Source organism: Sebastes fasciatus, chromosome 1 (assembly GCF_043250625.1).
Source record: "Sebastes fasciatus isolate fSebFas1 chromosome 1, fSebFas1.pri, whole genome shotgun sequence".
NCBI lineage: Eukaryota > Metazoa > Chordata > Actinopteri > Perciformes > Sebastidae > Sebastes > Sebastes fasciatus.
In genome coordinates, this window is record NC_133795.1 from 14,456,478 (window position 1) to 14,471,152 (window position 14,675).

The 14,675-nt window shown below is 43.2% G+C and overlaps 1 protein-coding gene across 11 annotated transcripts in view; it reads left to right on the forward strand.

The window, feature by feature from the left end:
* The window catches only part of srgap2 (SLIT-ROBO Rho GTPase activating protein 2), a 68,417-nt gene that overhangs the window by 50,136 nt on the left and 3,606 nt on the right, over nucleotides 1-14,675 (forward strand). For 2 of the 11 annotated variants that reach the window (XM_074630994.1, XM_074630972.1), the window contains exons 6-22: nucleotides 125-253; nucleotides 1,490-1,711; nucleotides 2,168-2,269; nucleotides 2,382-2,579; nucleotides 2,697-2,781; nucleotides 3,315-3,342; nucleotides 3,612-3,642; nucleotides 4,326-4,386; nucleotides 4,610-4,687; nucleotides 6,236-6,370; nucleotides 6,457-6,562; nucleotides 8,976-9,200; nucleotides 10,523-10,602; nucleotides 10,975-11,173; nucleotides 12,934-13,074; nucleotides 13,300-13,594; nucleotides 14,556-14,666. In XM_074630994.1, coding sequence (XP_074487095.1) covers nucleotides 125-253; nucleotides 1,490-1,711; nucleotides 2,168-2,269; nucleotides 2,382-2,579; nucleotides 2,697-2,781; nucleotides 3,315-3,342; nucleotides 3,612-3,642; nucleotides 4,326-4,386; nucleotides 4,610-4,687; nucleotides 6,236-6,370; nucleotides 6,457-6,562; nucleotides 8,976-9,200; nucleotides 10,523-10,602; nucleotides 10,975-11,173; nucleotides 12,934-13,074; nucleotides 13,300-13,594; nucleotides 14,556-14,666 — 2,226 coding nt within the window. Of the gene's footprint in view, nucleotides 1-124; nucleotides 254-1,489; nucleotides 1,712-2,167; nucleotides 2,270-2,381; nucleotides 2,580-2,696; nucleotides 2,786-3,314; nucleotides 3,343-3,581; nucleotides 3,643-4,271; nucleotides 4,387-4,609; nucleotides 4,688-6,235; nucleotides 6,371-6,456; nucleotides 6,563-8,975; nucleotides 9,201-10,522; nucleotides 10,603-10,974; nucleotides 11,174-12,933; nucleotides 13,075-13,299; nucleotides 13,595-14,555; nucleotides 14,667-14,675 lie in introns of all 11 variants that reach the window. The other 9 variants (XM_074631005.1, XM_074630983.1, XM_074631043.1 and 6 more) reach the window with 7 other exon arrangements.

Consider the following 14,675-nt stretch of genomic DNA (forward strand, 5'->3'; position numbering starts at 1 on the left):
TCACCCTAACACCTGTTATTCCTCTCGCTTCCTTCCCCCCTCTCTACCTGTCATTACCCTTCTCCTTTCCTTCTCGCCTGATTTCTTTCCTTCTCTCCTTTACAATCTCTCTCCCTCTTATCAGAGACAAGCTAAGTACACAGAGAACAAGCTGAAGGCCATCAAGGCCAGGAACGAGTACCTGCTGGCTCTCGAGGCCACCAACAGCTGTGTCTTCAAATATTACATCCACGACCTCTCCGACATCATTGACGTGAGTATAAACAACACACCGTGTTACTCTGTGAGAGCAGTTAACATTTGTAGACATAGTGTGTGTGTGTGTGTGTGTGTGTGTGTGTGTGCGTGTGTGTGTGTGTGTGTGTGCTCTAGCCGGTGGTGGCCTCTCGGTCAGTCTCTTCACATTAGCTTCAGTGCTCCTAATGAAGCCAGAAGACTCTCTGCGTGTTCTCTCCTCTTTGTCTCTTTGCTTCCCAACACTGCTCACATCACAGTGGTGTTGTCCACTGACATGATTTCTCTCCACTTGATTTTCTTTAACCAACAGTGTTGGTTGGCTGCACTCTATGCAGTGCATGGAGTGCACCACTAAAGAGAGGCCGCATTGACACTGTGTCATATCCTTTAAAGAGGCCTTCTGGCTAAATGATCACATCCCTATGATTGTGTCAGTGATGCACCTATGGATTGGCCTTTATTTCCATGTCTGCTGATAAATAGATAATAATTAGCAAATAACTTCTTTGAAATGTCTTTTAAAACCTCCCTGAATCATTACATTAGCTACCATGTTACATTTGTGTAGACAATAAGTCACACAATGGTGAGATTTGTGCCTGATCAGAAATGTCTTCTATTAGTTTTTGTTTTCCACCTCCGATGAAGAGCAGCGCACAGACGCTTCTCAAGCCTAAGGGCCCTATATTAACAATTATATGCTATTTTAGCAGAGAAATATTAAATAATGTTATTAATAAAGTCATTTTTAATCCATTTTGAGGTAAATATTGGGGTAATTTGGCAGTAATTCCAAAGTAATTTCAAATAGGTTACTTGTTAATTATCACCTAATTACCATGAAATTTGCGGACCTGTAAAATGAAGTGTTACCAACGATTTCCCTAAGTTTAATTTGGGAATTAGTTAAGGATCCGCTGACACTTGTGAAATTCCCCAGTAAGCAACACTCAGGATCTAATTGGAAGGTAACTCCGCTGATCTTGGTCATGGTGTCACAAAAGTCATAGCAAAAGGGCCTCACCTTTGTACAAAGCCAGGTACAGTACAGGAAGGAGCAGACATCTATACCACATCTACTGGGCATTAATAGTAGCTGACAAACTGTCTTCACACATATCTGAGCAGAGCTGTTTATCAATTGTTATGTTCAAATCTGATTCCCATCTCGCTCTAGATGTGTGCAAACCTGGCTTTGGGCCCTACAAGATGTGTGTTTATGTATATATTTTTTTGTGTGCATGTGTGACAGTGCTGTGACCTCGGCTACCATGCCAGCCTGCACCGCGCCCTGAGGACCTACCTATCTGCAGAACAGAACGTAGAGACGTCCAAACACTCGGGCCTGGAGACGCTGGATGGAGCCGCAGAGAGTCTGGAGGCCAACGGGGACAAACAGAAACTGATGGAGACCTACAACAACGTCTTCTGCCCCCCGGCTCGCTTTGACTTCCAGTCCCACATGGGAGACACGGTACAGTTCTAGTGCTCATGTCATTATTATTAGGCCATGACATATTAGGCTGCCATGTCATTATTATTAGGCGTGTCTTTTCTTCAGTGATAAATAGCTCTTATTGAAGCTTAAAGGCGCAGCCACACAGGCGCGAATGCAGGCGAGTGACCATCGCTTGCCGAGGAGATATTTGCATGAAAGATCACCAAAGTTCCGTAGTGCTAACCAGGGCGGCAAACTTTATTGGTCCTTTCAACCTTGTCCGAGGCAGCGCAGACCAGATCCACTGCTTATGTTCTTTCCTTTCACAATAGAAGCCCTAGACATATGATATTTGCAGATGAGTATTTTGCATTTTCATGTTTATTCGTCACTCCCCCGGTGAGTAAAGGCCTTAGTCTGCGCACTGGGAAGGTTGTTTTCATTATCTGTTGTTACTGATACTGTCTCATTTTCCACTGTGTGTGGGTGTAGATGGGAGTGGTGTGTGCACAGCAGCCGCTGGAAGGCGATCTGCTCCAGAGGTGTCAGCAGCTGCAGTCCCGCCTCTCCACACTCAAGATCGAGAATGAGGAGGTCAGACATCCTCTAACATTATCAATTCATCTTTCACCTCTTAGCAGCTGTCTTGTGTGTTAATCACAGCTTTTGCTTTATAACTCATCTTCTCTTCCTCACCACCCATCAGGTGAAGAAAACCATGGAGGCCACTCTGTCCACCATCCAGGACATGGTGACGGTGGAGGACTACGACGTCTCCGAGTGTTTCCATCACAGCAACAGCATGGAGTCGGTCAAGTCCACTTTCAGCGAATCCTATCTCAGTAAGCCCAGTCTGGCCAAACGACGGGCCAACCAGCAGGAGACGGAGCAGTTTTACTTCACGGTCAGTGCTACATGTAGCCGTGGTCAGCGATGATTTGTCAGGAGCAATAGTGCGGTTTTAAATATGAGCGTAATCTGCACACAGTGTGTGACCTGAGTGTGTCTTTGTGTGTTGTAGAAGCTGAAGGAGTTCCTGGAAGGCAGGAACCTGATCACCAAGCTGGAGGCCAAGCATGACCTCATCGACAAGACCCTGGGAGAGAGTGAGTGGGACCGTCAGTGTGTCCTTCATACCATTTAGACATTGCCCTTGTTTCCGTCTGTCTGAGTCTGTGTGGGTGTGTGTGTGTGTGTACACTGGGAGCTCCCCCAGTAGGAGGGAGATGGATTCAGGGAAAGGCTTGGTGCCCTGAGGCGGCACGGGGAGATCAGAGACATGATGGTTTAATGGGACACATCAGGACACATGCAGGGAAGCAGAGAGGGTTTAATATGTCTAATAATCACAAGCTGTGTGTGTGTGTGAGTGGAGGGCTAGGTCACAGTGACAGTGACCATATGTGGATGCAGCTGTGTGTTTAAGAGTGACAGGAGGGGGGTTGGAGGGGTTCCTCGGGGCCGAATGTGTCTGCAATTCCACAACCTTACAGGAAAACCTCTCCTAAACTGTGTGTGTTCACAGCTTCCCAGTGGGAAGTTTGTTTCTGTCCATCTTAAACGGTTTCCTCAGTTGTCCTGCTTCTACTATAACTATCTCTCTCTCCCCTCCCCCTCTTCCTGTTTCTCTCTCCTTTAGGTCAGAAGACTGACTGTTGCCTTGCCAGGTAGGTGTGGTGAAGGAAGGAAACACGTCCACACACACACACACACACGCACACGCACACACACACACACACTCACGTATACCATAGCAGCTTGATTTCTTGGCAGGCAGGGGTATTATTTCCCCCCGTCACCGTTTATAGATATTTTTCAACACACGTGCATATGTGTCTGTGTATACAAATAGAGCGTTACCAGAGTTGTGAGAATAAATAGACTTTCTCTGGAGACATAATGACAGAGCGCCGTTTCTTTCTCTCCCTCTGTGTAGTGGACGGAGAAACTCGGCGGTACGGAAGCAGGTAATTATCTGTCATGAGTGTGTGTGTGTCTTTGTTTCCGAGTGGCTGTCAGTGGCTGTTTTCTCAGAGTATCTTCCGCCCACAGGTCGACAGCACTTTGGTATTTATCGCATAACTCAGATTCATATAATCTAATACACAAATATGCATTTGGTTGAATCCGTACAGTCTGTTAATGCACTTCCATGCAATCTGAAACAACACATTAGTGCTCCGTAGGGGAATCTCATGTTTGTGGCTCCCCCTTGTGGGTAGCTTGTGTTTTGCCCACCAGCTCACAGTTTACAGAGACATCAATTTATTGTTTATTTCAAATGACAGTCGGGTTTTAAACACATTAATCCCACAGTGGGATTCACATAACAATGGGCACACATATCGGCCATAAATACCTTCCACAGCTTCACCTCACAGAAATTTCTGGAAACCCCAAACAAACAAAGGGAAAAGGAAAAAGCGCTGTCTCCTAGCAACAGCTGGGTACCCAGCCCCCCCCCCTACACACACACACACACACACACACACACACACACACACACACACACATAAATGTGTGCACCGAAGCATGTGCGTGTGCAGACTTGTGTGCGGAAATCCTCCTGACAAGATGTGCTTTATTTCCACACCAGTCTCCTGTCTTGTGTCCCTCCATCGGGAGTAATTCCTCTCTCCTTCTATTTCAGGAGTCTGGCGAGGCCATTCCTCTGATGGTCGAGAGCTGCATCCGCTTCATCAGTCGCCATGGTGAGTGAAATTCTCCGGTGATGTGATAGGTTTAGCATCGGCTTTTCCTGTGCAGTGATTGGTTGTATTGTTGAGTCAAAGTGTGATTGGTTCTGGATCAAATTAAACTGGGAATGTTACCAGAACGTCTCAGCTTGAAACTACAACAAAAAAAATGCAAAATCTCCGGAACTATAAAAAAAAGGGTCTTGATTTAAACACCTGTGTGTTTATGTCTGTTTAGGTCTGCAGCATGAGGGCATCTTCAGGGTGTCAGGCTCTCAGGTGGAAGTCAACGACATCAAGAACGCCTTTGAGAGAGGTAAGACTATTATCCAGCAGGAAAACCTGAGCAGTTAAAACAAACTGAGTTTGTCCAGTGCCGTATTATCTTTTCTCTCCCACTCCCTCATGCTTTTATCCCTTCCCACCTGGATTACTGTACTTCCTTATGTTCTTGTTTAAGCAAGTCTGCAATTGCTTGACTTCAATTGGTTCAGAACGCGGCAGCCAGGCTTTTGACAAACACTAAACAAAAAGAGCATATTGCCCCCATTCTGGCTCACTTACATTGGCTTCCTGTATGTTTCAGAATTCAGTTCAAGATCCTCCTGATCACATTCAAAACCCTCCATCTCCATGGCATGGCACCCTCTCATATTTCTGAACTTATAACCCAATACTCTGCTCCAAGATAACTCAGATCTTCCGACCAGTTGCCCTTAAATACTCCACTGTCCAGGCTCAAAACAAAGGGGGTGCGTGCTTTTATCATTTTAGCTCCAACTGTATGGAATTGCCTCCCCACCCCCCCCCCCCCCCCCACAGTCAGGTCAGCTGAGTCTGTAGTACCACATTTTAAAACACTTTTAAAAACCCACTTATATAGGCTAATGTTTTTATAAGTTGCTTTCTATTACTTTTGGTTTGATTTGTCTTTTAATTCTGTTTTGTTTTGTTATATTGCTGTTATTGTTGATTATCTGTTCTTGTGTTCTATAGATTGTAGGGCTGTCAAAGTTAACGCTATAATAACGCGTTTTGTAATTTGTAGGTTGTAACAGACTCAGTTTTAAAGCTAGAAGATACTGGCATCATATGAAACTAGAAAACATCAGGAATCCGTTGGTACCAACCATGTCATACTAGCTCGACACGAAGGAGGTTACATAACACTCAAAACTTAAGCCAAATTTTGGCGAGGAAAAACTGTCATGGCCATTTTTAAAGGGGTCCCTTGACCTCTGGCCTCAAGATATGTGAATGACAATGGGTTCTATGGGTACCCAAGAGTCTCCCCTTTACAGACATGCCCACTTTATGATAATCACATGCAATTTGAGGCAAGTCATAGTCAAGTCAGCACACTGATACACTGACAGCTGTTGTTGCCTGTTGGGCTTGAGTTTGTTGTTATGTTGTATGTTATGATTTGAGCATATTTGTTATGCTAAATGCAGTACCTGTGAGGGTTTGTCATTGTTTTGTGTTGTTAAATGATTTCCAATAATAAATATATACATACATTTGCATAAAGCGAGCATATTTGCTCACTCCCATGTTGATAAGAGTATTAAACACTTGGCAAATCTCCCTTTAGGGTACATTTTGAACAGATAAAAAATGTGCGATTAATCATGAACAATCATGTGATTAGTCGCGATTACATATTTTAATCGATTGACAGCCCTAGTTGTGTTTTATTGCTTTTATTGTAATATAAATTGTATATGTGTTTTCATGCTGTGTACTATTATGCATATTTATTAACTGTGAAGCACTTTGGAACTGCTGTTTTTGAAAAGTTCTATATAAATAAAGTTTACTTTTTTATTTATTCTTCTTTCTGTCTTGCTGTATCCGGATGTAGGTGAGGACCCGCTGGCAGGGGACCAGAATGACCACGACATGGACTCCATCGCTGGCGTCCTGAAGCTCTACTTCAGAGGACTTGACCACGCCCTCTTCCCTAAGGAAGTCTTCCATGACCTCATATCCTGTGTCTGTGAGTCTCTCATTCTTTTGTCTGTTTGTGTGTATTTATGTGCTCGATTGTGTGAGTAATCTCATGGGTGTCGTGTTATTTTCCAGCGATGGAGAGCCTCCAGGAGCGGGCAGTCCACATTAAAAAAGTTCTGAAATCTCTGCCGAACAAAACCCTCATCATCATGAGATACCTGTTCGCCTTCCTCAACCAGTAAGTAGCAGCACACACACACACACACACACACACACACACACACACACACACACACATTAGTTATAATGTGAGTTATGTAATGTTATTTTAAAAAAAAAAAAAGTTAGAGGCAACTGCACATTGTACGCAGTGAAACCGGTGTGACAAACACCACTTCTTATATTTGAGTTTCGGAGAAACCTCAGGCCTGAGGCGCTCATTTCAAAAGAGGCCAAATGTTTGGTTGTTGTTGCAGTTTCAGAAATGATGCATGAAGCTCACAGACAGATGGAAGTAACCTGGTAGCAGCTAAACATCAAGAGCTGCAATTAAACCAACACCGCTGTGATGCAGTCTCAGGAAACTTAAACAAAAGTAGAATATCGATCACACTGAGAGGCTTGTGTCAATATTCTTCAAAAGTTAATAGTTCAGTTTACATATAACGATGCATTTCACCTCAGGCTTCATCAGGTTTTTATCTCACACAACAAATACTCTCAGCTGAGCACCCAACATACATCAGTCTCTGTATTCTCTGTATACTGTGAGCATGTTATAGGGTGTAGGGTGAAAAAGACTGCAGCTATTATTCTGAACACTGAGAACAAAATGTATAATTAGAGATGACAGCTCTACTCCTGGACCTTTTCAATTAATGCTAATATGTGTCACAAGATGCCAGCCTCAAAGTCGATCACTTTTAAATATCCATCAAAAACATCTTTCAGTATACAAAATCCACTGACAATAAAAAAAAAAGTTTTCAATCACCATAAACCACAAAGAATCATGCACCACAAGAAACAGCTGAAGCCCATAGCTTCATTGAATCCAGTTAATCACAAATCCACTTTCATGTTTAATTTTCAAAGCTGTTGTTTCTGGAAGCATGCAACCATTCTGAGACCATCAAACCAAAACGTGAGACTCGTACGTATAAAAGTAATAGGGCCAGATAAGCTGCCTTTCAACAGTTAAAGGTGATAAATTCCAAATTCAGAGCATATCTGTTGCCCCTTTCACTCAGAGATTTTGCAATGCTGCTGTAAAGAAGATCCACTGCTAAACCAAACAATGGCGGTATAATGCTTATGATTGAACGATGCTGACAGCACGAACCGTGCAAACAGCAACAGTGCTGACAGAGATAACCATGTTAACCTGGGGGAAGGGGAACCGGAGGATGGACACTACGCTTCCGCGACGACGGCATGGGTTGAGGCGGCGTCATCAGCGGCAACCGCCGTATGAGAGCAGTGCAGAGCGGTGGCAATTAGCTAGCCAGTGAGACACACACAAAGAGGGACTCACATGCACTAACATGCACGTGCAGCCGGACCGGTTACGTAAACAAAGTGATGAGAAACTGGGATTACAACACACACAGAGGGTGAGCAACTTCATTCTCTGCTCAGGTAGACATTACTCCTCTATATCTTTACATTGCAAATAGTTGTTTGCTGCTATATTAACTCTCTGAATTTCGAATTTAGCACCTTTAAGGAGCATCCTTATGCTCTTCCGATCCTCTGACATTTCCCCATGCACACTCGAGAGTTTGATAAACACCACAGTGAGGTTAAAGGGCCTTCATTTGGCCTTCTCACACCAAATGTAAACATCCTTTAACCAGTACAGACCCTAATGAAAGTCCAAAGTGCAATGACTATTTCTGCCTCTTTATTACTCAGGGAACTGGAAGCTTCCCTCCTTGAGGACAATATTCCACTTTAAGTTTATTTGTATAGCCCAATATCACATACAGAGTCTCAATTGGTTCACAACAGCCACAAACTCTTTAAAAAGACGAGGACAGACTCCATCTAAAAGCGCTGGCTGATGAGGGATAATGTGAAGAAGCTTCAGTAGAGGCCATTAAAATAAATTGAGTTGTGGGTGCAATAGGAGCTACAGGAGCTACAATAGTAAGTAGTAGTTTACACCAAAAGTAATCTGACAAAACATTTGTTTTCTTCATGGGCACTCTGTTTGGTGCAGTATTGGTTGACTGTATCTACCCAATACACAGCAGCCTTTGAGTAAAGGGAGGTAGCAGAAGGGAGTGAAAGACAAAAAGAAAGAGATGTGTAAGACCTGAAATATGAGACTCCTGGGTAAACCAAGTGGAGACAGAAAGGGAGCTTCTTCTATTCCTTTAGTGATTTACAGTCACCCCGATGCTCCTGCTACTTCTCAAACACTGCAACACACACACATCATCAGAGCCTCCATCACCACAGACGTACAAATGAAGTGATGTATTGACGCAGGATCGGGTCGTGTTTACTGTTGGACCTCGTGCACAAGTTGGTGGGGGGGGATGTATGCAATAGATGACATGTCATGGTTGTTTGTGTGCATAGTCAGTTTTGTATATATTATGTGTTTAATAAGTACGGATGAGGTAATGCCTTTCTCTTCCGCCCAGCCTGTCCCAGTACAGCGACGATAACATGATGGACCCATACAACCTGGCCATCTGTTTCGGCCCCACCCTGATGTCTGTCCCCGAGGGCAACGACCAGGTCTCTTGCCAGGCCCACGTCAACGAGCTCATTAAAACTATCATCATCCACCATGACACCATCTTCCCCGGACTGCAGGACATGCAGGGCCCCATCTACGCCATCCCTGGAGCTGGAGACGACTTCTGGTGAGTTTGATAAATCGCGTAGGGCAAGAACTTGAATTACTGAGACTAGTGGGACAGCAGGGGATGTCTTGTCCAATTGTTATCGAACTAGAGGGGGGCTTGGAGATGATGAGGAGGCCAGAAAGAGGGGGTTGATTTAGGGGCTGCCGTGGAGTGATGGGGGGGCTCAGCTTGTCTGCTCCGCTCAGGGCCAGGGGGCCACGAGGATCAGCTTACCCTCCATCACACAGGAGATTAAAGTACCGCCTGACCACATCAGCCTGGGAGAGCACAGCATGCACACACTCACACACACCCCACAATGCACATAAGGGTCAATTTTACTGTAATGACAAGCCTCGGCACCGGTTATTATGATTACTGCCAGTCAGTGCAGTTGTTTAGACTGTAAGAGTCTCGCTGGAGGAGCAGCTCTCGGTCTCTACTGTAGAAAGTGTAGACAGAATATATTATCACCATGGAATGACTGGGCTTTGTTGCACCACAGCTACTGTAGCATTTAGGTCACGTGATCAATACTGTACTTCTGGGAAGGGGGGGTCTACATTTAACAGCTAAAATGGACATATAGTTGGTATTTAATTGGTTGATTTCAGACTCAATGTAGAGTCACTATAGTAAAATGTAACAACTTTTAGCCAAGATAAGTTAATAAATTGTTAAAAGAAGCATTCAGCATTTCTTCATCAGATTTCTCGTAATAAAATGTGCAAAAAACACATTTCATTATGTATATTAATAACTCAACATATCCTCATACAACGGTTTGTATGTTAACTTACAAAAGGTTATTCCTCTTTTTTCATGCATTTCCCTACAAATGTCCAGCAACACGTCTCAGTTCCCGCTCATAACATGCATACAGTCTTATTAATAAACTTCCGTCTTCACAGGAAACAACGTGGTTTCAGGCAAAGAAACTACTTTTGGGAAAAGATTGTGGTTTGGGTTCAAATTAACTCCGGAAGTGGCATAACTTCGTTACGTGACAAATAAATCAACGTTGACTTCAGAGGGTGCCTTGGAGTGGCTTGGACTCATGACTTCAGTAAAATCCTGGCTGCCTACGGCCCTGGATGAACCTAAACTCAGCTCTAGGTCTCTGCTTAGACTTACATTTTCAACAAAAATGTTACTTCAAGGAGTGTAGAGGTTTGCAACGTGGTTATAAAATCTAAGCAGTGGCGTGGTGCATAAAGTATGAGCTTATGTGATTTAAAAGAGGAATATGAGGTCAGCGTATGTGAGTCATCAACACATGTTGTCCAGTCTGAGTGTCTGTTGTGTCCTCTAACCTCATCTGCTCTCTGTGTCCACCTCAGTGACAGTCCACACTGTGAGCCCCCCCTGGTGGAAGAGCCTGCACCTGACACCGTCTCTGTCCGCAACAACAGCGAAGATGGTGCATAAACAGACACACATGAATACATGTACTTTATATATTGTACTTAATGAAGCCAGTTTCCTTTTGCCACCAGTTTATGAAATCTCATCCTGTTTTTCCCACCAGTTACTATGGCTCTAACCATTTAAACCAGCTCACATCCCTCTCCCAGTAACATGTTTATTAAGCTGCTTTGTTACTGCTCAGCTATTTTAACATTTGTGCTGTCACCAAACACAGCAGCACTAACCTGCTATGCACTAATCTAGCTTCCCCTCTCTTCTCTCTCTCTCTCTCTCTCTCTCTCCTCTCTCTCCTCTCTCTATTTGTTGCTGCCCCCTTGCTTCTCTGTCCACCTCCTGTGTCTGTCCACCATCCTCTGAATCTCAGGCTCCTTGGCTGTTTCAGAGTCTGACCCATTCGAAGCCGTCGCTCGGTTCGACTACACTGGCCGGACTAGTCGGGAGCTGACGTTCAAGAAGGGCGCATCTCTGCTTCTCTTCCAGCGAGCCTCTGAAGACTGGTGGGAGGGACGGCATAACGGAGTGGATGGACTGATTCCGCACCAGTACATTGTGATCCAAGACATGTAAGATGTGTTCCAGTCGCTAGTCTTGATATCTGCATAAGGAACAGAATAACACGTGTGAAATTTTAACACTATGTAGGTGGAGGCTTCAAATAAGCCCAGTGGGGTTTTTTGCCTCATTCCTACAATGTATATCATTTATTTTTTGTTATGTTTGTATAGTCTTAATTTTTGCAAAATAAATAAATAAAAACAAAAACATTAATTAAGAAATTGCAGTATTTCTCATATTTTTTTTGTCTGTTGTCAGGGGCGATTTTTTTCATTTTAGGGGTGCTCAAGCACTCCTAAATTTAATCTCAGCACCCCTAAAAATAATCATAGACCCTCTGAGAATGCTGACATTACTGTCTTTAAGAGGCTGTAGCGGACGCCGTCTTAAAGCTTGAGTGAATGAGTGAATATATTGGTATCATATGAAACTAGAAAACCTCAGAAATCCGTTGGTACCAGCCACCAACCAACCAGAGAAGGAGGTTAAATAACACTCCAAATTTAGGCTAAATTTTGGCGAGGGAAAACTGGCGTGACTGTTTTAGAAGGGTCCCTTGACCTCTGACCTCACGATATGTGAAAGAAAATGGGTTTCCTATGGGTACCCACGAGTCTCTCCTTTACAGACATGCCCACTTTATGATAATCACATGCAGTTTTGGGCAAAAAAACATGTCGTTTTTATTATTCATTTCATATTCTAAAAATGGTGTATATTAATATTTCTGCATTCTGGGGTCCCTACCCAGAATGGGTTTAGGGAATTGCATAAATTGGGTGTCACTGTAAAGCTAAGACTCTTGTGGATTCATTGAGCCCAAGACATTTCCATCATAACTTGATGTCAGCAATTAGTGCACCAGAATGCAGGAAATGAAGTGTTTGACGCTCAAAATTTCCTGGGGGAGGACCACCAGACGCCATACTTGATATGTGCCCCCCCCCCCCATCAATGTTGGAACGAAACCTACGCCCTTGACTGTACTGTACACTCGTCACATTCTCATTTTATCATCACTCAAGTCATCACTCCCCCCTAGAGGTCTGATCCTAGAATCGCCCCCGTCTGTTGTAAATATTAATCATGATATATCTAATATAATATTTTACTCATCGCCTCGTTGTAGAGTTTTGGGAAATACGAACTCTTGCCATCGGGGCAAACAGTAAAGAGCCTTCTACTAAAAACATCAAGGGAAGTAATCTGACCAAGAGTAAACACGGAAAGTAGTCCACTGGAAATCCCCGTAGCTAAGGAAGTTGATCTGCTATGATACGTACAAAGCAAACTGCATATCATACAGTACATGTAGCAGATCAACTTCCTTGTTAACTTTCCGTGTTGAGTGGTTTGTTGACACAAGTGTGACGATTCTTTACACTTCTGTGGCTCTGGCTGCAAGGATTTAGAGGGGAATACTTTCTGTGACTCTGCATGAAAATAAGCAAAGACAAGTGTGTGAAGCTCAGGCTTATTAGTCAAACTGTAAGTGTTCTTGTAAGAGTCCATGTTTCCCAAAACTCAGAGGTGGTGAGTAAAAAGTTATGTAGATCAGTAGTCCTACCAGACAAGAGAATGATATCCAGAATACTGGATTTTCCCTTTAAGTTGCTGTCACTTTTATTAGTTTTCAGGATTAGTGTTGGTAAGCTTTGTGTTTTAAATGTAATGTATCAGTGAGAGAGAGAGATCCTCCTCTGCAAGCTTGGTACAAGATGGAGACACAGCAATGATTTATAAACTGTCTACTGTTTGATTGTTTCAGGCCTGACGGGGGCAGGGGAAGTCCAAAGACCGAAAGGGACCTGCTGGAGGAGAGAGTGTCCACTAGAGGCAGCGCTGCTTCTCCTACTGGAGCGCATGTGGCTGACATCTACCTGGCCAACCTGAACAAGTGTGTCTCAAAGTATTTACAGTGTTTCATAGATTTTCATTTGCAGCTTTCAGTTGATATGAAATTAATCATGTGGGAATAAACTTGGGGCCAAAAAGTGTAAAAAAGTGAGGAACCATAAACCGAAGATTTCTTTTGTGGTTGTTTTCAGACTTTTTTGTTGACTGACTCCTAGAACCGAATCACAACAACACAGAAAATAATAGAAAAACATAACTGAATATTTGTCTCATTCAGGTTGAGGAAACGTCCGGAGTCCGGGAGCATCCGAAGAGCTTTCCGGAGCTCCGAGAGCGACAGCACGAGTCCAGGAACCAGCGGAGGAGGAGGAGGAGGTGGAGGAGGTGGTGGAGGAGGAGGTGGTGGAGGAGGAGGAGGTGGAGGAGGAGGAGGTGGAGGAGGAGGAGGAGGAGTGAGAACCGCCTCTCTTCCTGTTGGTGGGGCTCTGGTGAAAGAAGCTGGAGACAAACGACCCGTCAGCGCTCACAGCATCCTCAACTCAGTCACTCGCCACTCTTCTCTCAAGACCAAGGTACTGTAACATCTTACCTTCAACAAATTAATGGAGTGAATGAACCATTTCGTTTAATGTTGGGAAGCATTTATCAGAATCACAATGAGAAATACTTTATTGATCCCCGGGGAGAAATGGGGATGTTATAGTTCTTATATAAAAGCACAGAAATGTAAGAAAACAGAAATAAAGCTGTATGTAATACATAAATATAAATAAATAATAAAATAACAATGAGAAATTAGAAATCTAATAAATATGTACAATTATGTGCATCAGACACATACAATAAATACCAGTGTAAATACAAAAGGCTGAAAAGTGGAATCTATTCAGTGTGTTAAATATAAGAATACAAGAATGGTATAAATAAGACTTCAATAAGATTATTTCTTGAAATGTACAGTACAGGGTTGTCAAAGTTAACATGACAATAACGTGAAAACGCAAAATCATTTTAGCGCCACTAATTTCCCTAACGCAACTTGTGATATTTAGGTTGTAGCGGGCTCCCCTTTACAGACACGCCCACTTTATGATAATCACATGCAGTTTGGGGCAAGTCATAGTCAAGTCAGCACACTGACACACTGACAGCTGTTGCCGTGTTATGATTTGAGCATATTTTTTATGTTAAATGTAGTACCTGTGAGGGTTTCTGGACAACATTTGTCATTGTTTTGCATTGTTAATTGATTTCCAATAATAAATATACACATACATACTTGACAAATCTCCCTTTAAGGTACATTTTGAACAGATAAAAAACGTGATTAATTTGGGATTAATCAAGATTAACTATGGACAATCTTGCGATTAATCACGATCAAATATTTTAATGGATTGACAGCCATAGTAAAGTATAAATGCAGTATTAATGGCGGATTGTTGCAGAGTTAAATTATTGCACCATTCTAATACAGTTTAATCTGTATTGCACTGAATAATCCATTAAATTGAGGTTATTATGAACATTTAGGTGGAGAGTCCACAGTTACGCAAGACAACTACAGCGGGGCGATCTAAGAGCTTCAGCAACCACAGACCACTGGACCCTGAGGTCTTATCACAGGTGGAGCACAGCTCACAGGTGAGTTTC